The following is a 27,753-nucleotide window of genomic DNA, read 5'->3' as shown; positions in this document are numbered from 1 at the left end:
TTAAAAAAAAAAAACTTACTTGCCAAAGCCTCTTTATCTGTAAAATAGGAATATGAACGTCCTATAGAGCTCCCAGAACATCTACTACAATGCTGTCTGATAAACATACTGTGCAAGCCTCACGTGTCATTTGTGTCCTCATAGACACATTAAAAAAAAGTAGAAGTAAAAAAAAAAAGTAGAAGTAAACAGTAAAAGCTATTTTATTTTTTAGGATTTTATTTATTTACAAGAAAGAAAGAGAGCGCACAAGCAGGGGGAGTGGCAGAGAGGGAGAAGCAGTCCTCCGGCTGAGCAGGGAGCCAGACGCTGGATCCCAGGAGCCCGGAATCATGACCTGAGCCCACGGCAGCCTCCTAACCCGCTGAGCCACCCAGGCGCGCCTGGTAAAAGTCAATAATTCGTTTTATTTACCCAATATATTCAAAATATCATTTCAACCTGTAATCAACATTTAAAAATTAACGGGAGGTTTTACGTTGTTTTCGTCCTAAGTCTTTGAAACCGGCCTGTACAGTCTCACACTTTACAGCACCTCCACCGGCCACAGGCCCAGCCTCCCGCAGCCACGCGCGGCCGCCGGCTGCACGCGACGCACCGCCCACCGCCGCCCACCGCCGCCCACACGGCCCCTGCTGACGTCACGAGGGGCGTGTCCCAGCCAGATGGGGCGGAGCTTGTGAGAGCGCGTTTGGGGCCTTCTGGGCTCCCGTAGGGGAGCGCCGGCCGTGGCGGCGCCACGTCCCCTGCGGCGGCGGGAGAAAGATCGGCTGGGCCTCGGGGCGGCTCCGGGCGGCCATGGCCTTTACGTTGTACTCGCTGCTGCAGGCGGCCCTGCTCTGCGTCAACGCCATCGCGGTGCTGCACGAGGAGCGCTTCCTCAAGAACAGTGAGTGGGGCCACGGGCCGGGCTGAGGGGGGCGGGGGGCGGCGGCGGCGGCGGCCAGTCAGGCCCAGTCAGGCCCAGTCAGGCCGCGGGGAGGGGACAGCTTGGGCTGCGACCGACGGGAGGCCCTTCCTTGGAGGGAGGAAGCCGAGCCACTTCCCGTGTCACCGAGCTTGATCGTTGCACGGACGCCCCGTGTGCGGGACGCCGGGAGTCGGGATGGGGAGCGGTGCGGGGCAGGGCCTGGGACGCCCCCCGCGGGACCTTAGCTTAGGTTAGCGATCTGACGCGCTCCTCCGTGACCGCCGGCGGCCGAGCGAACCCGGGCTCTGAGGCTCTGTTACCGAGGGAGGGGCGTGGCTCGCTTTGGAGCTTGGGGTGATGAGAGGAATGAACTTGGTGAAGGCCAAGGTTCCCGGGTGTTGGAGGCTGGGGGGAAAGGGGAGGTGTTCGGGTTAGCAGGGCATCCAGCCGCCCACGTTCCAAGGAAAGTTTGTTCACGGTTTAGTGGGTGTCTGCCGTGTGCCAGGCTAGAATCTGAGAGTGCCAAGACGAGGACGGCCCAGTTGTGCCCGCGGTGACCACACAGGACGGCGACTGCCGTGCCCCCCCGGGCAGACCACTTCTGGCCGCCTGAGGCGAAACTGAGACGGGGCGCAGGTCACGCGGAGGTGTAGGTGTACCAGATAAAGCGTAGCGTCGTTTGTCTGTCAGCACACCAGGGATGTCTGTGTGAGACACTGAAGCTCACCCACCAGCAAGATTAACATCGATTCATTCATTCCTTCGGATTTACTGGGCACAGATTATGTGCCGGGCCCATGTAGTTTGGAGTGGAGGTTTCCGCGGTCACCCTGCCCTTCTAATGGCAGTTAATTTAAGTGAAAAATGAACAAGTGGCAATGACAAGTTCGCAGGATATTGTGAACGAAAAGGGCAGGGAGGGCAGCCCTGGGTGGCTCAGCGGTTTAGTGCTGCCTTTGGCTGAGGGCGTGATCCTGGAGACCCGGGATCGAGTCCCGTGTCGGGCTCCCAGCGTGGAGCCTGCTTCTCCCTCTGCCTGTGTCTCTGCCTCTCTCTCTCTCTCTCTCTCAGTGTCTCTCATGAATGGATAAATAAAATCTTAAAAAAGAAAAGGGCAGGGAAACACTGACCTGTGAATCTCTGAACACTTCACAGAGGAAGTGTGTCTAGCCAAAAACCTAGTGAGTGAGTAAACGTTAATTGGGTGAAGGGTTGGGAGGGTGAGGAGTAAGAGCTTATGTGAAAACTGGGGCAGGTGAAAACCAGGTCTGAAGCAGGACAGTGACATGACCAGAGTTGTGTTATATGCAAGATCCTTACTGCAGTGTGGATTATGGATTAGAAGGGTAGAATAGTGGGCGTGGGAAGTACCATGCCAAACAGGGCAAGTGGAAGTGGTGGGTATCCCAGTTGAGTGGGTCTGGTAATAATAATAATGAACACCTAACAGTGCATAGCAGAGTCTTCATCAAGTGCTTTACTTATATTGTGTAGCCTTCACAACAACCCTGTGAGATGGGTCCTATTTTCATCCCCACTTTACGGATGGGAAACCTGAAGTACAAAAGAAAGTCGGTAACTTTTTCCATGATCACACAGCTAGAAAGTGGCAGAGCTAGGGTTTACCTTAGGCATTCTGACTCATGAGTTCATTTCATCCCAACTATACTACACAGAAAAGTAGAAGATATATGGGGGTTGAATTGTACCCCCCCCCCCCAAAAGATACATTGAAGTCCTAACCTTTGGTACCTGTGTAGGTGACCTTATTTCGAAATAGGGTCTTTGCAGGTATAATCAAGTTGAGATAAGGTCACACTGGGTTAGGATCGCCCTAGATCCAATGAGGTGTCCATATAAGGAGAGAGAGACATACAGAAACACGGGGCAAGAAGGCCAGATGACAACAGAGGCAGAGATTGGAGTGTTGCAGCCAGAAGGCAAAGAATGCCAAGGATTGCCAGAAGCAACGAGAGGCGTGGATAATGATCCTCAGACCCCTAAAAGGAACTAAACCTGATAACACCTTGATTTTGAACTTGTAGTCTCCAGAACTGGGAGAAAATACATTTCTGTTAAGCCGTTCAGTTTGTGGCATTTTGTTGTGGTATTCCTAGGAGACTAATACACATCAGAAGATATTTTAAAGATAGAAAAGGCAGAATGTACTGTTTAGGCATTGGGATTGTGGGAGAGAGAAAAAAGTCAAAAGATCTCTAGGTTTTCTGGCTTGGCAATCAAGTGGATTATAGTACCTTTACCAAGTTAGAGAATCCTGGAGGAAAAATGAGGGCAACGGTGGTGGGTAAGAAGGTGAAAATATAATAAAATAAGTTTTGGACATAGTGTATTTGAGATTTCTGTGAGATATGCAAGTGAAGATGTGGAATAGTCAGTTGGAGTTAAGTCCATAGAACAGAAGCAAGAGCCACGGTGGAGACTGAATTTGAGTTTGTCAACCACAGATGATAAATGAAGCTGTGTAAAGAGATGAAATTGCTCAGGGAAAGAATACAATACAAAGAGAATTGGTGACCAGGACAGTCCCAGAATCTCTTCTAATATTTAATGTTTAGATAGAGATGAAAGAACTGACAGGAGAAATTGATGAGTGAGTAAAACGAGAAATGGGAAAATAGAGACAGTGGAGTTTCACAGAAGTCAAGGAGTGTTTGAAGGAGACATAGTACAACAGGGGAATGTTCTGAGAAATAAGCAAAGGACAGAAAAATGCCCTAAGGATTTAGGTAATAGAAGTCATTGGTGACTTTACACAAGCAGTTAAAACTGTGAATAAAATCGAAACTGGAATGTGTTGGGAAGTGAGTGGAAAGTGACAACAGGGAGATCACTGTAACCAACACAGTAATAAGGAACAAGTTTGAACTACTGCAAGAATTACCGAAAGGTGACAGAGACACAAAGTGAGCTGTTGGAAAAAAAAAATGGCACCGACAGACTTGCTTGACACAGGATTCCCACAAACCTTCAGTACGTGGAAAACACACTATCTGGGAAGTGCAATAAAACAAGGTGTGCCTGTATAACACTGTATAAGTTTCAAGTGTACGGTGATCATTCTGTACAGGTATCTACTGTAAAATGCTTACCACCGTTAGTGGTGGTGAGAACACTTAAAATTTACTCTCAAAGCAACTTTTCAGCGTATAGTACAGTACGGTTAACTATGGTTAACAGTAGTCACCATGCTGTACATTAGATTCCTGGAACTTACTTGCAACTGAAAAGTTGACCAGGGGTTTCCCATTTCCGTCACCACTCAACCCTTGGCAACCACCATTCTAGTCTCTATTTCTGTGAGTTTGATGTTTTTAGATTCTACATATAAGTGAGATAAAATATTTGGATTATTTCTCCTACTGTAATACCCTTAAGATTTACTCATGTTACAAATGGCAGGTTTCCCTTCTTTTTTATGGCTGAATAATATCTCATTTTATATATACACCACTTTTTTTTTCATTCGTCTGTGCATATGTATATTGTTTCCATACCTTCGCTATTGTGAATAATGCTGAAATGAACATGGGAGTGCAAATATCTCTTCAAGAGAGCGATTTCATCTCTTGGAGAAATACTCAGAAGTGGGATTGCTGGATCATATAGCAGTGCTATTTTTAAATTTTTAAAAAAGATTTATTTGTTAGAGAGAGTGGGGGCAGAGGGAGGGAGACTCTCAGGCAGCCTCCCTGCTGAGCGTGGGGCTCGATCTCATGACAATTACAACCTGGGCCAAAACCAAGAGTTGGATGCTTAACCAACTGAGCCACCGAGGCATCTCAGTAGTTCTATATTTTTAATTTTTTGAGGAATCTCCATACTCTTCTTCAGTGTGGCTGTACCCATTTACATTTCTGTTAACTATGCACAAGGGTTCCCTTTCCCACATACTTTTATTCATTATTTCAGCTTTATGTATAGTTTGAAATCCGAGGGCATGATGCCTCCAGCCTTCCTCTTAAGATTGCTTTGGTTATTTGAAATCTATTGTAGTAACACAGCTGATGTCACTTCTGTTTAGTGTTGTACTGGATATTCTAGCCAGGGCAATTAGATGAGTAAAAAGAAATAAGAGACATCCAGATAGTGAGGTTGAAAAAGTAAAAACATCTCTTGTTTGCAGATGATATAATCCTGTGTATATATGGGGGGGGGGGTGTTACTAAAAAACTTCGAACAAATAAATGAGTCCAGTAAGTTTGCAGTTCCTGATGAGATCAGGAACAAAAATTAGTTGTTTTTCAATACATAAACAATGAACAATTTAAGATGAAATTAAAGAAACAATTTCATTTACAATATAAATAGTAAAATACTTAGGGATAAATTTAACTGAAGTGCAAGTCTCATACTATGAAAACTGTAGGGCATTGTTGAATGGAATTAAAGAATAAAGATATTCTTAAAGTTAATTAAAATAAAGACATCCGTGTTCAGGGATCGGAAGACTTGATATCATTAGGATGACAATACTTAATATTATTTACAGATTTAATGCAGTGTCTATCATAATCCCAGTTGACTTTTTGCAGAAACTGGTAAGTTGCTTATAGAAGAAATGGACCCAGAATTGCCTAAACGATCTTGAAAGAGAATACAATGCCCAGACCTTGCTTCAGACCGGCATTTAAATTTTCCAAAAGTGAAGTTCAGCAGTGTCTTCTCCAGATTTCTGCAGGTGACTTAGCTTTCTGCCCCTAAATTAAAATCAACCACTACAAACTGTTCAAATGGCCCAGAAATGTTAATACTTCGCCCCCTAGAACTTTATCTTCATTTCCTTTTCTCTGCAGAAGTAGCACAGATATTTTCTCTGAACATGTGTTTTGAATATGGTCTCAGAGCTAAGGCATAAATGCCACATTGGCTTGTCTAAGTGGATAAGTGTTGTTTTAAAATATCTCACAGTGCCCGGCTGGCTCAGTCTGTAGAGCATGCCACTCTTGATTTCAGGATTAGAAGTTCAAGTCCCACATTGGTGTGGTGCTGACTTAAAAAAAAAAACACCTCCCTTTATTCAAGGGCAGCTGGCTGACTCAGAGGACCATGTGACTCTTGATCTTGGGGTTGTGAGTTCGAGGCCTATGTTGGGTATAGCAATTACTACCTAAAAAGTGAAATATCTGAATATGTTTTTAAATAGAATTTTAAAATCTTTCAAGAATTTTTAAATATTATTCACGTAGGCTCTTAACTCTTGCCTAGATTTTTATAGTAACCGTCTCACTGGTCACCCTCCCTCCAGTTTTGTTTCTCTCTGTTCTGCCTTCAAGTGAGGTGAATGTGTTCCTCAAGGGTTTGAAGTTCTTGAGTTCTTTTCTTTAGTACCCATAGCCTCCAATATAAAAGTCACACTCCCTTATGTGACTTACAAGCTCACCATAACGTGTCCCTTCTTCTCTGTCCTCCCTTTCTTTTTCCCTTCCCCAGTATTTAACCTGTGTGCATTCTTTCCGTGGGGCTCTCCTTCACTGCTGAGCCTTTAATACATACATACATTGTCTGCCTTTGGCAACATTGACTTACCTCGGGCTGTTCTTTTAAAGCCTACATCCGCCATTTGCCTCTCCCAGAAACCATCACTGACCTGTTCCATGGGTTGTAGCACCACTGCAGTTTCCTTTCAGGTCTTCTCCAGTGGACTGATGACAAAGTATCATAGACTGGGTAGCTTGAACAACAGAAATTGATTTTCTCACAGTTCTAGATAGAGATTGGAAGTCTTAAGATCCAGGTCGAGTTCTGGTGAGGGCTATCTTCCTGGCTTGTAGATGGCCGTCTTCTCACTGTGTCCCCATATGGCTAGGTGAGGGAGACAGGAAGGAATCAAGATCTCTCTCTTCCTCTTTTTTGTAAGACTGCAGTCCTATCAGATTAAGATACTACCCTTACAATCCATTTAACTGTAATTACCTCCTTAAGACCCCATTTCCACATGGGCTTCAACATAGGAATTTAGGGGGAACACAATTCAATCCATAGCCAATAGTGAAATTATTACAAGGTATTACTGATTCAGGGTTAAAAAACTGCTCCAGAGCCAGTCAACATTAGAGTTTAGAGTAGTGAGGGCTGTATGAGCTGAAGTAATGGAGGGAGAATTCCTAAAGGAAGTAGATGATAAGCAGTTAACCAGGTGTGCACAAATACAGAGAAATGAGCAAGGCATCCTACAAGCCTTGTGTGATAGTCATGGTATGAGCATGGCAGTTTATAAAACATTGAGAAAACCATGCAGACATGTAGGGTTTCTCTGTAAATACATACTCCTAAAAAGCATTTATTGCATTCTGTCCCAGATTAAGTAGAAATTACTATGTTGAACTGGGGATTAATTACATTGATCCAAGAGAGATTAGTCCAAGTATAACAGATCATTTACTTCAATATTGATCTTTTTGATCAAGGTAATTTTTTTAAAACTTAGATTAGCAGAGTTATTTATTCTGGAGTTTTAGGGCACTTTTGCACCTGTGATAGCATTTGATTCACATGTGAACTTGGTGACACTGACAGAATGAAGCACACTCATCTCTTTTGCACGCATGGAAGCTAATCTTAGACTGAGATTTGCCCAGGGTCAGCCAGCCTTCAAAACTGTATTAATATGTTTAATACTAATACTAACTGCACTAATACTTTCCTTCCGCATGTATCTTACTGAGGGTTATTGGCTGAATCTGGATGGATTGCCATTTTGTGTACGACTTTTTGAAGTCTGAGCAACAGAAGAACATTTTTGGTGTTTGCAAGAAGTAATTTTTTTATATTTAACTCGATTCCTGAAATTATAGCAGCAACCAGTTCTGGCTGGTCTTATCTTTTTTTTTTTTTTCTAGGCCCTCTAACTATGGAAGTGTCAAGAGAGCTACAGAATTAAGTCTTTTTCCTTAAAAAAAAAAAAAAAAAAAAAGCAAAAGCAAAGCTCTTTAAAGCTTTGGCCAGTTTCCTTAGGAAAACAACTGAGACTCCCTAAGTAGCAGTTGGAGGGAGAACTATTTGTTATAGTAAAAGATAATCCATGGCATCTGGTCCTTTACTGGTCACCTTTGTGTTTGCCCATGGAATATCTAGACAAATTATTTACTCTCTCTACCTAAAATTTAGTTTTCTTTTCATTCTGGTGACATGAGAATAGAGACTAGGCTAAAAATAATTAATAACCTACTATTTTTTAAAAATTACTTCAGTGCTGATGCTTAAAATGTGGCACTCCCAATATTGTAGAGTTTTATCCTGTTGTGTTGAACAGTTTATTCAGTGTTGGAAAATACTTTTTTTTTTTTTCAGGCAGTCTCTCCTCTTATAGTGTAAAAACATATATTCAGACATCTTTGAAACAGATCTAAAAGAAAAAAGATTGTTGGGAATTAGGCTTTCTAACAAAAATTGAGTACATGATCCATAATATACTGAAAACAAGTCCTTTTTACCATCTAAAAGATTGTGGCTGTGAGTGGAGAGGACTGATAATTTTAGCAATGAAAAATTCAAGAAAAGCAAGTAAAGGAAAAAAACCAACAATACCATTTAAAGCTGGTTTTAAAACAGAATTCTAATATCCAGAGTGACTCATGGGTGAAGCCTTTCCATTTGTAGACCCTGTCCCTGCCCTCAGGGTATTCATGCCCTGGAGAGGAAGGCCTAATTACAGAGGGGTTTCCCCAGTGGGTATCATTACAGGGTTTCTTTTTAAATTTCATATTTCTTTTTATCAAAGCAGTGTAAATGTGTGTGTCTGGTTGTTAAAGTAAAAAAGTTCTTGTGTTTATGAAGATAGAAGCCTCCTGCCCCATCTCTTGTCAGCCTGAGCCCTGTTTCTCAAAAGCACTTATTTTCAACTCTTCCAAGTTTTGAGCCACTGATATACTGCTGTGGAAGGGTTTAGTATCATTATACCATCAGCAGCACATTTGTGCTCATGAGAGCTTAAGTACACACACTTTTCCCCTCCCCCATCTCCCATCTCCAACCGATTGTTGGCAATATTGGTATTCCATATTTATATTACTGTCACTGAGTATTGCTCACTGCTGAACAATAAAAAACGATGTCATTTTTCTAGTTGATTTGTGGTTTGGATATAGAATTCTAGAGTGGAACTAATTTTTCCGTGTTTTGAAGAACTGTTCCACCTAATTTTCTCATTTCTAGAACTCTGATGCCATTCTGTTCCCTGATTCTTTGTAGAACCCTGACTTGTCTCTCTGAAAGCCTTTAGGGTGTTCTATCTTCAGAGGGTTGAGATTTTATAAAAATGTAGCAACATGTGGGCTTTTTTTGTTGGTTTTTGTTTTTTCTAATTCATTGGGTTGTTCTCTGATTGGATCCTTTTGTTTAACAGCTCATGTCCTTCAGTTCTGCACTATTACCTCTTAATATTTCTTTGGTATTTCTTCCTATTTTTTCTTCTCTCTGAAACTCCACTTATTTTGATAGATTGATATTCTTTCTTTTTCCCTTAGCCTTGTCTGATAGGTTTCCTCAACTTAATCTGTCAACCTCTTGAACTTCTTATGATAATGTAGCAAGAATAAGAGCTCTGTCTTAATTCCTTAATGTTCCTTTTTTATGGTATACTGTTCTTGTTTCATAAGTACAGTAGCTTTTGTGGATGTTCATTTTTAAAAATGTTTTCTTCCAAGGTTCCTGGCTGGCTCGGTCAGTAGAGCATGAGACTCCTGATCTTGAGGTCATGAATTTGAGCACCTTTTTGGCATAGAGATTATTTTAAAAAATAAAGAATAAACCAGTCACTTAAAAAAATAGTAAAAATGCTTTCTTCTTCTTGCATTGTCTCTTCCTCAAGTCTCCTTTTTCTTTTTTTGCTCTGTCTTTCCATGTTACAGATTGTTTCTTCTTGACAGTTCATTTTTAGGTGTAGAGCACAGAGAGGCTCACTGGAAGCTGTGTGTGTGTGGTTGGGACTTGTTTACTGGAGGGCCTCACTGGTGCTTGAAGAAGTTGTCTTGTTGAGACCCACTCCCCCAGCCACCCATGACAATATCTGAAGTTTTTCTTCCTGGGCAGCTGGCCAATTTCCAAGTAATTTTCTGACTTCCTGCCTGCAGGATGTGTTGCATGACCAGATTTAGAGATGAGCAGAGGAGATGGGCAAGAGTCTGACACTGGTGTGCAGACCTTCATTCCCAGTCCTCACAGCTGATGTCCCCAGGCCCAGAGCTTCTGTGGTTCTCTGCTGAGAGTAAACCTGTTGTCTTTGATGACAACAAAGTCATCACACTTACATCAAGAGTGTGCTTCTCACACACTCTTGGGAAGGAGATTGGAGGGTGGGGGGTGGAGCTAACTGCTCTTAATGTAGACTGTCAGTGAGTCCTTCTGTTTTTTGTCCCCGTTGCCCAAACTGGTACTCTGAGGTTTCTCTCACCTTCCCAGGGTTCTCATTCTTAGCACAAGTTACTTGAGTGTTTTATTATGTGCTCCCTGCAGAGTTTAGGTTTCTGCTTTCTCCACTAAGTCAGTTACTCTTCATTTATTTTTTATCGTCCAAATTTTGATTGACTTCACTGTCCTGAAGACTTCTCTTTTATTAACCTATATCCTTTATTGTCATTTTTAGCAGGGTTTCAGGAGAAAGCTAAAATAAAAATGAGTATCCATTGGTGAGGTTCAAAGTTCAGGACATGCTACCCCAAAATATGACACCTTGGCATTATTAAGTATCTTCAGCTGAAGGAGTTTGAGAAAATTGCAGAAGCAGGACAGTCACTCTTAGCATCTGCTCCCCATTCTCCTTGCCCTCTTTGCTCAAAGCCGGCACTTAGTCTCCCATGTGAAGGATACCCTCCCTGTACCTGGAGGAAGGGAGACATCCGTATCACCAGAGAAGAAGGCTGTAGAAACAAACCTTGTTACTTTTCCATCATTTATTACCACCACTCCCAGTTCAAACTCCTTTATCTTATCAGTTCCTCACAAATGTCTCAAAAGCTTTCTGCTCTAGTCACTTCTTTGGGTCTTCATTCTCTTCTGAAGGTTCCCATGTACATGTAAAAAGTTAATAGAATTTGTATGCTTTTCCTCTTTATCTGCTTTAAGATTTTATTTGAGAGAGAAAGGCAGGAGAGAGACACAGGGCTCAGGCCCACGACCCTGAGATCATGACCTGAGCTGAAACCAAGAGTCACCAATTGAGCCACTCAGGTGCCCCTTATCATTGTCATTTTTAGGCCTAGTCAGGGACCTTAGGAGGGTCAGGGTTAACTTTCCTCTCCAACCCCATCATGTTGAATCAGAGCCATACTGCTCTTTTATTGTACAGAGCTGTTAAAGAGGTTTCTGCAGGTTATCCCAGCCATATTGCTTCTCCATAGACATCTTCCTGTAGCAGTTATGCAGGCTGGAAGGTTGGAAACTGACACAGCTGATGGTAGGTGGTCATTTTATGTGTCCTTTATGTCTAGAGATGGATATGAAATAGTTTTTTTACTGTGCTGTAAGTGGGTGAAGGCTGGTGCTACAATTGAACTTAGATTACAAAAGGAGGACTGCCATTTAGTGGACAATACTGATGGAGCTACTTGAACTATGAGACAGTTACTTGGAGGAAGGACATCATGGTAAAGCTAATAATAGAGTAAAAGCAAATGTTGAAGTGGAATAAGTATATTTGCTTGCTGGAGAGAGTAGATCCTGAGTAGGAGGGTGATGCCCAGGCAGGTATATTTTCTAAAATTACTTTTAGCTTCAATAGATGTGTACATTTAATATTGGAGGATCTCTTTCCCCTTTTTCCTAAAGCTACAGTGGAATGGTCTACGGTTTCATGTTATAACTTCCTGTGTCATAAAAATTAAGAAATAGAGTTCTTTGGAACTGTGATCCTAGAATATACCTTATTTCACCTTATCCAGATTAACTCGGGCTTTTATCATTCACTTCAATTCCATAAACATTTACTAAGTACTTGCTGGGGGTAGGGGTGCGGGAAAGGGGGAAGGTGAAGAAAGTCTCAATTTAGTCCCCATCTCTCAGGATTTTATAGTCTAATGAGAGACACTTGGAAAGAGCTAACCAAGAAAGAGAACAAAATCACCACAGTCAGGAGGCTGTTTGGGGAGCAGAGAGAAGGAAGGTTTATTATGACATGAGAAGGAACGAGGAAAGGCCCTGACACAGAAGTCTGACCGAGATTCAGAAGCTGCCTTTCACATGTCCGGCAGATAGTGGGCATCGAGTGTGAAGAGGAATACTTGGAAGGTGTAGTAGTGGGATATAGGGCCAGGCCAGTTTCAGGAGTTCGAACTATATTTGGTAGGCAGTGGGAATCATCACGTGATTGCGAGGTGGGAAGACCTGACCCTGTAAGGGAGGAAACTCAAGGGGTTGAGACAGCTGGATTACGGAGGCATCTGTTGAAAAGAGTTCGGCAAGAGATCATAGAGGCTAATTGTAGCCACTGTAATGGTGGCTGTAGTGTGCAAATGCAAAACAGCGACACCCCTGTGGACTGGGTCAGTTGTCAGCACAACTCGAGCTAGGCCTTGAAGGGAGAGTGTGAGTCAAAACACATCAGCTCTCTTATGACTTGAACTTTAAATTAGTTTTATCCCACAACATATCTCAGGGTTGATGGGACCAAAAAAGCAAGCAACCATTTTTTAAGTTTTATGTCAACCAAATAAAAGTTGATTAAATGAAGTGCAGTCTTGTTTCCTGAGACTTGATTCTTCCATGTATAAAATAAAGACCATCTTCAAGTTTAAGGGCCAGCATGTCAGGAACTAAGCCCTATAGTCATAGGAGATACAAAGTAATGTAAGGTATGAAAAAATGGCCCTGAAATGCAGACATGAGAAAGATAAGTTGCAGAAATAAGGACTTGTATAGGTCTTAAGAAGAATATATGGCAATAAAGAAAGAACTAGCAGATAGAGGGAAAGAAATAATGATTTATAATATCAGGAAAGTGATACAGAAGAAGATAAGACTATTTTATGGAGAATAAGTGGCGTAGTGGGCTAAATTCCACAGCTAGAATTGAGAAATGAAGAGAGTGATGAAGGGGGGAAAAGATGTCCCCTTGCCAGCAGGATAGAGCATCCTCTGAAAGCCTAAGCAAGCCGTGGCCATTAAAATTTCCCCAATGTAGATAGTGCATCTCAACATTTTTATAGTGATAATTGTGTTGGATTTTATAAATTGTGAATTGAGTTAATCAATTATTGAGTTTGACAGTATACTTTGGTTTCCAGTTCCAACCTGAAAAATGTTTTGTTTGAAAAAAGAGGAAAAAAAGTCAGGATGTCACAACAGTCATCTTCACTGAATTAAATGCCATGGAATAATTTATAATTTAGACTGTAATCTATTTTATAAAATCAACGTGAAAATGAAATAAGATTGTTGGTGCTATCAAAAGTAAAAAATATGCTCTACAATATTTAATCAGTATTGTAACTTTTAAGTCAGCTAACTTTATATTTTATGTCTTTAACAAAGACTCAAGCTAATCTTGATTCAACGATGACTAATGAGGGAGCAAAGCAAGTACATAATAAATTTTAACACAGCTAATCATTTTTTCATATTATGCAGTTGGCTGGGGAGCAGACCAGGGAATTGGTGGATTCGGAGAGGAGCCAGGAATTAAATCTCAGCTAATGAACCTTATTCGATCTGTAAGAACTGTGATGAGAGGTAAGAAGAAAAACTAGTGAAACACTTTTTAAGTTTTAATTTTGTGGTTTTGATTTAAGTAGCAAAGCTTCTGAGAGTAAATACTATCACACACCGTTTTTGCAGTGAAGTTTTTTTTCTCTTTATCCTGGCTTTACTGTTTAGTAGTTACTAGTTTCTTTCTTAGTTTACCTCTTACTTCTGTCTAAACCACTTGATGAAAATGGAATGCTCAATGGTATAATCTGTTCCTGTGTTACCTCTCAGACCTGAAAGCAGTGTTCTCACCTTTTGGAAATTCTGTTGCTTCAATAGTAAAGTCATCTAGAGTCCTAGAAGGCTTTAAGAGAAAAATAAAGATCCCATATCTGCCAGTCTATTGGAAATTATTTTAGAGCAACTGGCAAAAGGATTCAGAAGTTTTTATTTAAAATCATTAAAATTAGGGTCTCTGTCTCCCTCTTTCTTTGTTAGCTGTTTTGATCACCACTTTGGGTAGAATGATAAATAAGTTCATTCTTAATTTAGTGGTGAAACTGTGGAATCTTTTTTTTTTTTTAAGATTTTATTTATTCATGAGAGACACACAGAGAGCGAGAAAGAGAGAGGCAGAGACAGACACAGACAGAACGAGAAGCAGGCTCTATGCAGGGTGCCCGATGTGGGACTCGATCCCAGGACTCCAGGATCACGCCCTGGGCCAAAGGCAGGCACTAAACCACTAAGCCACCCAGGGTTCCCTGTGGAATCTTTACTCTTTATTTGTAATGTCAAAAGTCACAGCCATGTGGATCTACTTCTGCCTGGGCCTGGTGTGTTTCTGTGTTCCAGCCCTGCACCAGCACCATTCACAGATATTTCATATTGAGCTACTTGTACCAGTGTGATCCTTACCCCAATCACACAAGCCTTCTTTAAAATAAGTTTTGGGTTTTATGATCCATTGCATGTTCTCTTGTTAGAACTATTTGCAACATGATTATGAATGACATGTTGTTCGATATTTTCATCCTTCCTGGATGCTAGTAACTATTACTTAGGGTTTTTTCTGCTATTTTCTTCACAGTAACAAACTTTCTTTTTTCTTTGCAGTGCCATTGATAATAATAAACTCAATTGCCATTGTATTACTTTTATTATTTGGGTGAAGAATGGTGGGTGAAATGAAGACTCAGAAGAAGAGATGCCAGCAGAAGTTATTACGTCAGTCATTATTGGAATATACATGTCTTAGCTGGTCGTCTTCGCACTTGACAAAAATGTAAACTTGACAATAAAACCAGAGTCCCTATTTATCTGATTTTTAAAAAAATGTTGCACTTATAGTTTCATTACAAAAAGATGAGATCATCAGAGGCAGTAACTATCCAGGATTGGAATACATTTGACAGTTAATAAAAGTTCACGCTGTCGTAAAGATTGTTAGAAGGGTACAGGACTGTCACTTGTTTATAGAGATTTTTCTCTCACTTCTCAGGGATAATTTTTTTTTCAAAGTTTTGAAGTTCCTTGTTACTTAACTATGACGTGAGAATGATTATCTTCCTAGATAAAATGTAAAGGATTTTTTAAAAGTAATTACATATAAAATGATAAATTGATAATTTGGATAATTTAACTTTCAACTCTTTGTCTATATATATCATTTCGGCTATAACATTCAAATTTATAGCAACTATTGAACAGTACTCTCTGACTTCAGGGAGAATTCTAATTTTATGTTAGTCATACAATGATTATGTTTTTAAGTTCTTTTTCATGCATTTATTATTTTATTAATTGGCCTGAACGATAAGACCAGACCACTATCTACATATTTCCATTGGCAGAAAAATCTAAGTGGAAGGTTTATGCCCTTTTTACAATAATGACTTCTTTTTCAAAATCAACCTAAATATTAGCCTGCAAAGCAATCCTGTTAATCACAATCACAAACTATACTATTTAAGAAAACTATTGTGAAGCGTTTACCTCTCCCCCAAATTATCACGTTTCCATTTTTTGGAGTAGCATGTTAAGGGGTATAAGTTTTAATTCTTCATTCTGTCAATAGAGATTCATGCTACGTAATAAGCTTTTTGTTTTGTTTTTATATTCTTAAACCATTCCATATTTGCTCATCCCATAATATAGTTTTATGCAGGAAGATTAAGATTATGTAAATGGGCTTTCTGGAAATTATCAGTTATAATAGTTTAAAGGGATAGAGTGGCATCTTTGTTTATAGAACATTTGTAAATAAAGTTAAATTTCTAAGTCAAGCACTTGTTTTTGTGCCTTGCCTATCAGTGTTAACTGAATTAATCTCATTTCATGTGTGCCACACTGGTTATATATTTTCTTTGCTGTAAAATCAGAGTATAGATTTGATGAAAGTAAATGTTATAGTCAATGAATTAATGGAATTTGCTGATGACTGTCAAGGAGACTCATGAGCAACTTTTTATTCCATGACTTAGGTTACTTCTAAAACTTTGGAGTAGGTACTGAATGCTGGTTGGCCATGCCTGAATTCAAGATAGATGATCTTTGGGCCGCAGGCTTGCAGCTGAACCAAACAGTTGTACTAGGGATTCTTAGTTGATTATCTGGCTTATGTGAATAAGTAACATATCTGGCACTTAGAAGCAGTGTTCTTTTGGCCTCACAAAGATCCAATGCTTGAGGCCAAGTTTAAGTCACTGAACAGATTCAACAGATACAGTTAACTGAGAGCATTCCCATTTCTCCACAGGCCATACAGAATTTTTAAAAGAAAGAAAAGAGAGACCTTGGTCTGACGCCATGTTCTTGTAAAACTTCATACCTTCATGCACATTTAATAGCAGGATACCATCCAAGTTCAGACTCCATTGGAGAGCAGTCATAGCAGGGCAGCATCTGAGTATTCTGTAGCTAAGTGGTTCTGAGGAGAGTGAAACACTAAATATAAAAATGTTTCAGCTCTGGAGGCCACAGTTCTAGCTTCAGTGTGCCTGAAGGGAGGTCTGTAAGCTTTCACAGGTTAGTCCTGATTTCTCCAGAGCAGTTGAGATTCCATAACTATAAGTATCTTAGTTGACAGTAACTTGAATATCTCCTTGTCTGCTCACATCCTCCCCCTTAGCCATTCTCATTGTTAACAATTGGTGATCATTCTATACTGAATATCTGAAATGTTGGTGGTCCTTATGTATTCTGATCCTGTGTCTATACGCTTCTCACCTATCAAGAAGGATCTTGGTTCAAGTGTAGATGTTAACCAGATTCATACCCAAGTCCTTAATTACAGTGGTTTTCAAGTTTTGATCATTAATGCTAGAACCAGATTCCAAAAGGGATAACACAAAACTGTAATGCTACACTATCTAGAACATATGAGAGCAGTCCATTTATTTCTAGTTGAAGCTGGGATGGGGCCCAGAAGCCCACGGTTAAACCTCTACCCTACCCTTGTCATCCTTCCTAAGGTACTTCCACAAAACTCTTAAGTTTTCAAAACTTAGTTTAAAAGTATCTTTAAAAATAAATTTAAAAAAATAAAAGTATCTTTAAAAAAATCTCTAGTTAGAGTAGGCAGTGTGATCTGTAGTCTACGGATATATGCTATCACTCGATTGTACATGTACTCATGAAATGACTTGAGAGAAAGCAATGAATTTGTAGTAAAAAGAATGGGAGGCAGGATATTTCTAAAATGCCAAACAAAACCTTTTATCATGACTTAAGACAAACTTCGTAAGACCTCAGTTTTCAGTTGCTTCATCTGTAAAACTGGTTAACTATTTCAGAAGAGAACTCTCCAGGTAATTTATATATGTATACCTTTTCCAGGTCACTAATCTTTGATTCTAGATGTACCTCAACCAAAGAATTGTTCTCCCGAAGTGTTTTTGGTGAAATAAATCACTTTCTCAGTGCCTCATAGTTTCAAAGTTATTTCAGATAATAAAACTTTGATACTAAGCAAAATGGATTTATTTTTTGCTGAAATTTTTCTTGGCCCCTGATTGGTCATTAGATGCTAGGTGTTATGAAAACATTCTGTGCAAGGACCTGGGACACATAGTGGGCAATGCCCAAGGGTATTGATAAAGGTGAGTTTTGGAATCTTGTTTTTATTTCAGTTCTTATACGGCTTTATTCCCCCTTTGTGTTTTTGCACCATCTTTCTCTTTTCCAAATTCATTCCCTCCTTTTTTTCTTTGTCAATAACATTTCTTTTCATTATTGAAGTAGTGTTGGTGTACAATGCTAATACATCCAGGTATATAGCATAGTGACTTGACAGTTCTATACATTGTGTGGTGCTTACCTCTATAAGTGTAGTCACCATCTGTTTAGACATCCTATTCCTTCTTTACTCATCTTGGCCTTTGGCAAGCAAAATCATTTGAGACTTTTGAGGGGAAGTCATTAGTCCTGTTCACTTATTCCACGTTATAGTGAATGACGCCATTATTTATACTACCAAATAGGCCAAGCCTGGAATTTAGTAATTCTCTTGATGCCTTCCTCTCCCTTGCCATTTAATCTGTCAACAATTTCGGGATCCCTGGGTGGCGCAGCGGTTTGGCGCCTGCCTTTGGCCCGGGGCGCGATCCTGGAGACCCGGGATCGAATCCCACATCGGGCTCCCGGTGCATGGAGCCTGCTTCTCCCTCTGCCTGTGTCTCTGCCTCTCTCTCTCTCTCTGTGACTATCATAAATAAATAAAAAAAAATTTAAAAAAAAAATTTAAAAAAAAATCTGTCAACAATTTCTATTTTACCCCCTAAAGATCTCTTGAATTTGCTTTGTTTCCCCATAAATTTAAGCATCTCTCTTGTAGCTCTGCAGTAGCTTACCTGCAGTAGCTTACCTGGTCTTGCGTACAATTTGGCCCCTCTTCCATCCATTCTCCATACTGCAGCCAGAGTAAGCATTTGGAAAATTGCAAGTCTTAATATTACCCACTTGCTTAAAATCCTTCAGTGCTGTTTTAGTCTGGTCACAGCTCTTAGTTCTGAAGGGGAAACTAGGAGCAGATTGCTTCAACCAAGTATGCCCTCACATAGAAAAGAGACAACAAATATGAATAAATTGAAACCAACCTCCAGATTCAGTGGGGAGGAAAAGTAGAGGGTCACCAGTGCAGAGAAGAGTTCTATCATACCGTGGCAGACGGCAGCACCGGACAAGAGGGGATGTTGGATGGGTTCTAGCAGCATGAATCCCCAATCAAGGAGTTCCCTATGTGTAAACCAGAGTGTGTATCCCGTTATGTCAGACTGCTCTAGCTAGGGTTTCATCTAGTCGTTTTTCATAGAGATTGCATAGGATAACCGGCTTTGCACTCAAAGTTTATTTGGATTAAAAGCAGGCCGTGTGGATCACAGAGACTCCCAGCATGTGCGCCGGAGGGGAGCAGGCAGTGAGGGAGATGGTTCCCCGCACTTCCAGATACTGATCCTCTAGGGACGACAGGCAAGGCCTGTGTTTGCTCTCCAACCGGAGGCAGGATTGGCGAGTTGGCAGCCTAAGGTTTGGCAATAGCTGGCGTAGGAAAAGAGGAACTTCAATGCCTGAGAGGGTGGTTAACAGCTACAAGTGCCAGGTGCTAGTCAAGCAGCAAAGCAGTTAATAACTTCAGAGATCGGGTATTTCAAGGAGAGTATCAAGGGGAGGACTTCTGAGTTACCCCTCGAGAATGGGCATGACCCGTGCAGTGAGGGGAGGGTGCGGCAAGGAAAGGTACTCCACACGTGATTCACCAATGGCTCTAGAAGGGGAAAGAGCCGCTGAGCAAAAAGGCAGCGGTTTCGTTTCTCCTGCATCTGCGGCTAAGCACGCCACGCCCTTGAGGTGTCAGGAGCAACATTCCCACCTCCAAGGTGCTGAAGGAGCGAGACTAGACTCCCGAGCGCGCCCCCGCAGCCCGAGGGAGCCGTGGGCGGATGGGGCGGAGCCGGGCCGGGGAGAGGCGGGACTTCCGGTGCGGCGGCCGGCCCAGTTTCCGGCGACTCCGGCCGCCTGCCTGCGGCTTCGGACTGACCTGAAGGACGCTGCGGACGGCGGGGCTGTGCTGACTTTCCTGGGAGCGGGGCTACTGCTGAGGACGGCGTGCGGAGCAGGGGTGAGGAACCGCTGCGGGACGGGCGACCTCTCGCCCGTGCGGAGGCAGCATTTCTTTGTGAGAGAGCTCGGGGACACAGCCGTTGCGTCTCAGGCCACCCCTTCCTGGGCCGCGGACCAACCCGCGCGCGCCCTCCGTGACGACGGTCCCGCCCCTCGCTGCTGCTGGGCCACCACGCATGCGCGCGGCTCCAGGCCCCTCCCCGCGGGCCGGGGGCGGGGCTGCGGGCTCGGGGGCGCCCGGCGGCTGGGTGTGGTGGACCTTCCCCTGGACTGGATTCCCAAGCCGGCACCCCTTCCGGTCAGTCAGGCCAGGGCCCGAGTGGTGCACTAGGGCCCGTTCCCACCCAGGAGATGGGGGAGATCGCAGTTGTCAGTGCCGAGAGGTTACGGAGACGGATTCACGAACTGGGTTAACTCAGCATCCTGCCCTGAGCGATCAGTAGTGCTGCGGAAAAGGCAACGCTGCTCCTCTTTCTTCAGAGAGCTTAACAGTGTGGACCCAGTGATAAGTGGGATAATAGGAACACACTGGGGCGGGGGGGGGGGGCTCCTGGCCCAGCCCTGGGCGAAGAGGAGTTGGACTCCGCAATGCCAGAGGGAAGGGATGCTGATCTGGGACCTATGAACTGCAGGAGTTGGCCAGAGAAAGGGAGGGTGCAGGGGACGGGGGTGGTAGGAGGCCGAGAACCAAAGTGGTTCCAGACAGAAGTCCAGCGATGAGGGAGGTCAGGGGTAGGCCTGGTAGGCCCCTGCAGTGCCGTGAAACCTTGCTGTGGGAGCAGAGACCGAGGAGTTGGAGAGGTAAGGCCGGGCTCTGCACACCAGTGTCCATCGCTCACTCTCTCCTGACGGCAGTGCAGAGCAACTGGAAGATTTTTTAACTGGTTAGTGACCGAATAATAGTGTCATTTACTGAGTGCATATACAGTGGTTCCAGACTCTTCTACTGGAAGTACGTAGGGAAGAAAAGAGAATTTGTATTCCCCGGAGGTCTAGGAGGCATTTTTACAAAGCCCTAACCTCCCAGGAGAAAATTGTTTGTTGAAACCTCCTGTTCTAAATATTTATAAGACACACAAGACTTGAATGATAAACCAGAGCATATACTAGGTTTGGTATAAAATGTTTTCTCAGATCCTCAGGTTATTCTGATGCTCTAGGACTTTGCATCATATATATCCTGTGATTTCTGTAGTCCTTGACCACATGCATCATGTACCCTCCCCCCACCCCCAGGTACATAACCCAGCCTTTCTGTGTGCAGAACACTGTTCACAATACATGTGTTACTTTCTTTGATTGTCCTACCAACCATTAGAAATGGGAGTAATTCTTTATACTCAAACACTGAAGAACCTGCAGCTGAGGTTAAAAAAATCACCCATGTTCACCCAGCTAGTGAGTTGACCTTCAAACCCAGGCGCTTTGCAACCCCTTAGTTCTGGGACTTCACTACTTCACTTCGGGAAATGGATTTGGGGCTGGAAATAAGGAGATTTGAAGCAGAGAAGACATTTAGGGAATTGTTGAAACAGGCTAGATGAGAGGTGATTTCAAAACCCAAGATAGTTTTAGTAACGATGAAGAGAAGTGAGTGGATTCAAAGGACGTAGAGCTGCCACGATTTGGCATTTGACGGAATAGGAGGAAGGAGTGGGGAGAGCCTGGTGGCTACATCTGGGTTGCTGGGGCGGCCATTCACTCATAAGGATTGTAGGAAAAAGAGCAGCTTTGAGGATAACAAGGGCTTGTTGGACTGAGATGCACCACAGTATTCACGAGGAGATGTCCTTCTGATGTATCTTGAAGACTTCCCTTCAGCGTGAGAGAATTTACCTTTCTTCTTTGCGTTGAATATGTTCCGTTCGTTATCAGTTATTGATGACTTTCTGAGTTGTTGATGACCTACTTTCTAAGATATATCCCCAGTAACCTGTTCAAACTATGGGAGATGGCGGGACATGGACTACTTCTGAAGCCTTTGCCTGTCTTTTGGAGGTGACACATGTATTTTACAATTAATTTTATCAAATACTGACCTGTAGTTCAAGTAACAAGTATTAAAAAAGTTCAGACGAGATCATGGCTGAAGTGGTCAAGGCCTATACTGGGGCTAATTGAGTAAATGTGTGTGTGTGCGTGTGTGTGTGTGTGTGTGTGTGTATTTAGATTTTATTTATTCATGAAAGACACAGAAGCAGAGACACAGGCCAAGGGAGAAGCAGGCTCCCTGCGAGGAGCCCGATACAGGACTCGATCCTAGGACCCTGGGACCACACCTTGAGCCAAAGGCCAATGCCCAACCACTGAGCCACCCAGATACCCGAGGAAGTATATTTTGAGGTTGGAGTGGGGTACCTCAGGTTTTTTTTTCTTCTAGGCCTCAATCACTCTCAGATATGTAATGCTCCAGCATTTTAGAATTTAAAAGTTATGTTCTGTGGGCGTCTGGGTGACTCAGTGGTTGAGCGTCTGCCTTTAGCTCAGGTCGTGATCCCCAGGTCCTGGGATCGAGTCCTACATTGGGCTCTCTGTGGGGCGACTGCTTGAACTGCCTGTGTCTCTGCCTCTCTTTCTGCGTCTCTCATGAATGGATGAGTAAAATCTTTTTAAAAAAATTATGTTCTGTGAAACTGATGAAAGCAAAAATACAGGTTTTTTAAATGCTTTGGTAACATTAAGCCTATGTGGATGCTTCGGTAAGGATTAATATTACCAGTATTTATTATGACCATTTGCTAGCTCTAGTTGTACAGGTTTATTTTTTTTTAAACAGTACAATTCTTTTGTTGTTTATCCAGTCTTGTTTATATTTTGTTCTTTAATTACCTTCAAGTTAACATTTTTTATTAAGTACAGATGTTGCCCATTGTTCTACTGGGTTGTTTGTCTTAATATTTATAGTTTATGTTTTCTGGATTCTGGTCTTTTCTTACATGTGTTGGAAATTTGTTTTTCACTCTATATATTTTCACACTTTCTCTCTTTTCAGTACTTAGAAAATTTTTTTTCCAGCGATTGAATTCATTGGCCTTTTCCTCTTTGGTAGTGCTTTTTATGTCTTAAAAAGCCATTCCTATTCTCAAGTCATGAAGATATTCTCCTACTTAAAAACTTTACAGTTTTTGCTACCATAAACAGATGGTTATTTCATCTATCTGGGGGAAAAACTTTGTGTGATGTTATAGGGGAGTGCAATTTAATTTTTTCTTCTGTGGGTATTCAATTGTTCTAATGTTATTGACCATGTCATTGTTTCTTCATGGATCTGAAATTACCTCTGTCATGTCTGGTTTCTACACATGGGGTAGGGGGTTGTTTTCTGGATTCTCTCTTCTGTTCCAGTGATCAGTTTGCCTTTATGTGCTAATACCACAACATCTTAATTACAAGACCTCATTAATCAAATCTAGATATTAGGTAAAGCAAGGTCCTACCTTCTTTTTCTTCTTCAGTCTTGGCTGAGGTATCTTGGCTGTCTTTGGCCATTTGCAGTGATATATATATAGCTTTTAGAATCAGCTTATCAAGTTCTACAAAACACTTTTTGAGATAGTGTTTCAAATTGTACTCAATCTATAGATCATTATAGGGAAAATTGACATCTTTACAATATCAGGTCTTTTAATCCATGAAAATGGTACCTCTCTATATATTTGACTTTTTTGTGGCTTTCATTGAAGTTTTTTTGTTTTTTATTTTTAAAGATTTTATTTATTTATTCATGAGAGACACAGAGAGGCAGAGACACAGGCAGAGGGAGCAGCAGGCTCCATGCAGGGAGCCCACTGTGACTTGATCCCAGGACCTTGGGATCATGACCTGAACCAAAAGCAGATGCTCAACCACTGAGCCACCTAGGTCCCTTCTTTGAAGTTTTTAAATTTTGACATAAAAATGTTGACATCTTTTATTAGACTTTCCCTGGTAACTTTATATTTTATGATACTATTGCAAGTAATATTTTTAAATTAGTTTTCTAATTATTTTTAGTGACATGTAAATGAAAATAATTTTTAATATTAATTGCTATACTTTCCTGCTGTCTTAGAATCTTGAATTTTTTGTATATACATTCATAACATGTATCAATAGCAATAGTTTTCTCTTTTCCAATCCTTATACCTTGTTTTTCTTGCCTACTATACTAGCTAGGGTATTATTTACACTGTTAAATGGAAGTGGTGATAGTAGCATCCTTTTGTTATTCCTATCTCAAAGAAAATATTTCCAGTATATTGCTGATAAGACTAATGTTGGCTGCAGCCTTTTTGTAGATAGTCCTTATCAGCTTACAGAAGTTCCTTTCCATTTTTATGTGCTCAGAGTATTTAGCATGTACACATGCTGAATATTATCAATGCTTTTTCTGTGTGAATTGACATGCTCAGACATTATTTTACTTCTTCCATCTATTAATATAAACAACAGTGATTGGTTTTCTAATTTAAACCAACCTAAGAAAAAATAAAAAAATAAAAAAATAAACCAACCTAAGTAGGATAACCCCAATTTGGTCATAATTCTTTTAATATATTACTAGGTTGACAGTTATTTTCTTTCAGCACATTAAAAATGTTAATTTAATGTATTTGGACTTGTCGTTGTTGCTAGTGTGAAGTCAGCTACCAGTCTATTGGGTCTTTGAAAGTCATGTGTCTTTTCCCTTGGCTGCCTGCAGGATCTTTGCCTTGCTTCCAGTGTACAGTTATGAATTTATTTTTATTTGTCTTGCTTGGAATGCTTTGGGCTTTCTGAATCTGCACATGGATAGTTCCTCATTTTTTTTTTTTTTGCACAGATTTTTCAGCCTTGTCTTTTATTTGTTAAACTTGTAGGCCTATCAGACCTATCCAGTGATCTGTCTGATAATCACATTATCACAGGAGCCCTTACAGGACTGCTTTATCCACTGTTGTTTCTGTAGGATCTTCTCCCTTATGATCTTTGTTTCTTTAGGTTACTTACTCATTATGCTTAGAATTTTATTTGATTTTATTTATGGAATTTTGTGGCTGTTTGGGCTGAAAGTAATGAGGAGGGTTTGCACTTACTTCAGCCAGGCACCTGCTAGTTAAGATCATTGTAATTAAAATCCTGAAGGTTTTCTAATGACTTATCTTCAGTAATGTGAATTTGGTCTACAGACTGGGTCCAGGGCTGGCTTATGGTTACTCATTCTTTGTGGTACTTTCTTCCTTTTACTCTTTGGGCCAAGTTTCATAGCAGTTTATTTTCTTGTAATTGATTGAGACAGGGTAGGGTGGGAATGTCAGTGATGGTTTATCTCTGGCTCATCCTTACACTGAAGGCTCTGCTTTTAGATTGGGAGGATCTGTCTCTTCAGGTGGGCTCTGAGGTTTATTTTTTGTTCCCTAAAGGGATTGGGACAAGAGGGAGCTAAACATAACTTAATGTGGGCAAATGCTCTTAGGGCCAGAACAGGCTACAGTATTCTACTCATCTCCTTGTTTCTTGCTTTGACTCAATCTAAGAAATTCTTATTTTCTTCCTTGCTCCTTGAAGCTTTATACACACACACACACACACATATACATATACATAATACACATACACACATATACACATACATATACACACACACATATACATACACCTTGAACAACATGGGTTTAAACTGTGCTCATCCACTTATACAGGATTTTTTTCAATAAATACAGTGTAATACTGTAAATGTATTTTCCTTGTGATTTTTTAAATACTTTTTTCTAGCTTATTGTAAAAATAGAACATGCAATACATACGACGTACAAAATACTTGTTAATCAACTGTTTATGTTATCAGTAAGGCTTCTAGTCAACAGTAGGCTATTAATAGTTAAGTTCAGGTGGAATCAAAAATGATACTTGGATTTCCAACTGTGCAGGGGTCAGCCTCCCTAGCCCACATGTTTTTCAGGGGTCAAGTGTGTGTGTGTGTGTATGTATTTTACTCTAGTATTGTTAAGTTTAATTTGGAGAGCTAATTTGGTTACGTAGCCAGCTATATTATTGGAAACGCAACTTCAAGAATGATTTTTTTAAAAAGAAGCATACCAGAGTTTATTCATCCACAAATATGTATTTACTTTTCAAAGTAGTCTGTGTAGGAGACTACAAGTTTCTGTCATTGCTCAGGATATTTTTGGAATTGGTTTCAGAGCTAGTAGCATATTCTTTTAAATATCTTTATTGGCTATAGTTGTCCTCCTTTAAAGATGTAACTCGGGCTTATCAGAGGATCCAGCAGTCACACTTCTGTTTACCCAAATAATTGAAAACTTCTGTTAACAGAAAAGCCTGTGCATGAATGTTTATAACTACTTTATTCATGATCACTGAAAACCAGAAATACCAAGGTAAAATTCGACAGGAGAATGGATAAACTGTGGTATGTCCACATTTTGGGATACTGTTCAATAACAAGAGAAATGAGCTTTATTGATTCTGGCAAAAACATGGATGGATCTTCATTGCATTTTACTAAGTAAAAGAAGCCCACCCCAAAAGGCTACATATTCTGTGATTTTATTCATATGACATTCTGAAAAAGAACTAGGGACAAAGAATATCAGTGGTTGCTGAGAATTGGTAGAGGGAAGAGCAGTTGATTACAGGGGAGGTACACGGGGAACTTATAGGATAATATCTTTGATACTTGTATGTCTGAAATATTTTATTATAAAAACAAAAAATGGAAGAAAAAATGAATAAGCTTAAAAAAACTAAAAATGAAGTTCCCTCCTCTTCTCTTTAGCTTACCCGGTGTTCTTACTTATTCTGTTATTTTTAAACCATGCATATGCCTTATACTCCACTGTATATACAATGTAGCTCATAATAAGCAAATTTTAAAGGGGAAAATATGCAAAAGGAAAGTTGGATGTGGTTAAGGTAAGGAAACCATCTCTTGACTAAACTGACTGTATAGCTTGAAATTTCTTTTCTTTAGTGACCTGTAAACACTGCTAACTCCTTGACCACTTACGTCATGTCAGGCTATAATAGTAGAGATGGGCAATTAGAACATTTTCTTTCTTTTTTTTTTTTCTGATTTTTAGAATTTATTTATATATACTAAGAGAGCACACATGTCCCTGCAGGGAGAGGGGCAGAGGGAGAGGGAGAGAGAGAATCATAAGCAGACTCCACCCCAGTCTGCTGTGGCTTTATCTCAGAATCTGGAGATCATAACCTGAGCTGAAGACAAGTGTCAGACACTTAACCGACTGAGCCATCCAAGTACCCTTGAACATTTTCATCTTATATAGCAAAAGATGAAAAAGATTTTGCCAGTGGTTTAAGGTTTTCCATCCATCTATTCTTCAGAGTACATTTGTTCATATTAAAATAAATGAATGGGGACGCCGGGGTGACTCCCCAGGCGCTGAGCATCTGCCTTTGGCCCAGGCGTGATCCCAGGCCGGGGTCCGGTATGAACACCTCACATCAGGCTTCTTGTAGGGAGCCTGCTTCTTCCTCTGCCTATATCTCTGCCTCTCTCTTTGTACCTCTCATGAATAAATAAATAAAAATCTTTTAAAAAATAAGATAAAATAACATAAATGAATTGTTCCACCAAAGAATTATTTTAAGAAATCTGAAAGTAAATAGTAACTTCTCTTTTTTAATACTATTCCCCTTCCTACAGCTTTAATTCAAGATATAAAAAAACAAAAACAAAAAACAAAACCAACCATTCTAAAAGTTTCATGAATCAAATTATGGATTTTGGATTTTTAAAAACACATTCTTTTCTAAGAGAAGCAGCTTAACACTAAGCAGTATCTTTCTGGATATGAATGATATTTTTGAAGACTTACCCGTTTTTAATTGTCCATTGTTTCCTAAACTGTATTTTTAATTTCATTTGCTCTCTCCTAGGGAATGAAGGATGGCAGCACGCCGTGCGTTAAAAGCTGTTTTGGTGGATCTCAATGGCACACTTCACATTGAAGATGCAGCTGTGCCAGGCGCACAGGAAGCTCTTAAAAGGCAAGCTATTCTCCAGGTTCAGCTGACAAATATGTTTGTAAGTGCCATATTACCAAGGCAGATCATTAGCTAAATGGATGGCCTTAAGA

At 40.9% G+C, this 27,753-nt stretch overlaps 2 protein-coding genes across 13 annotated transcripts in view; both read left to right on the top strand.

Moving 5' to 3' along the window:
• The first annotated feature begins 297 nt into the window (after positions 1-297).
• On the top strand, positions 298-17,473 carry IER3IP1 (immediate early response 3 interacting protein 1). Its single transcript, XM_025997072.2, has 4 exons — positions 298-386; positions 496-889; positions 13,493-13,594; positions 14,666-17,473. Exons 2-4 carry the CDS (start codon positions 799-801, stop codon positions 14,719-14,721), a joined length of 249 nt encoding a protein of 82 aa, XP_025852857.1. The 5' UTR covers positions 298-386; positions 496-798; the 3' UTR covers positions 14,722-17,473.
• Positions 17,474-19,501: 2,028 nt separating this feature from the next.
• The window catches only part of HDHD2 (haloacid dehalogenase like hydrolase domain containing 2), a 37,383-nt gene continuing 29,131 nt past the window's right edge, over positions 19,502-27,753 (top strand). For 3 of the 12 annotated variants that reach the window (XM_025997070.2, XM_025997069.2, XM_025997066.2), the window contains exons 1-2: positions 19,502-19,667; positions 27,554-27,664. In XM_025997070.2, coding sequence (XP_025852855.1) covers positions 27,564-27,664 — 101 coding nt within the window. In that variant the 5' untranslated portion in view covers positions 19,502-19,667; positions 27,554-27,563. Of the gene's footprint in view, positions 19,668-19,860; positions 20,554-27,553; positions 27,702-27,753 lie in introns of those variants that run through there. The other 9 variants (XM_072732322.1, XM_025997067.2, XM_072732323.1 and 6 more) reach the window with 7 other exon arrangements.

This window comes from Vulpes vulpes, chromosome 13 (genome assembly GCF_048418805.1).
Source record: "Vulpes vulpes isolate BD-2025 chromosome 13, VulVul3, whole genome shotgun sequence".
Classification (NCBI taxonomy): domain Eukaryota; kingdom Metazoa; phylum Chordata; class Mammalia; order Carnivora; family Canidae; genus Vulpes; species Vulpes vulpes.
This window is presented reverse-complemented; position numbering and strand designations above follow the sequence as displayed.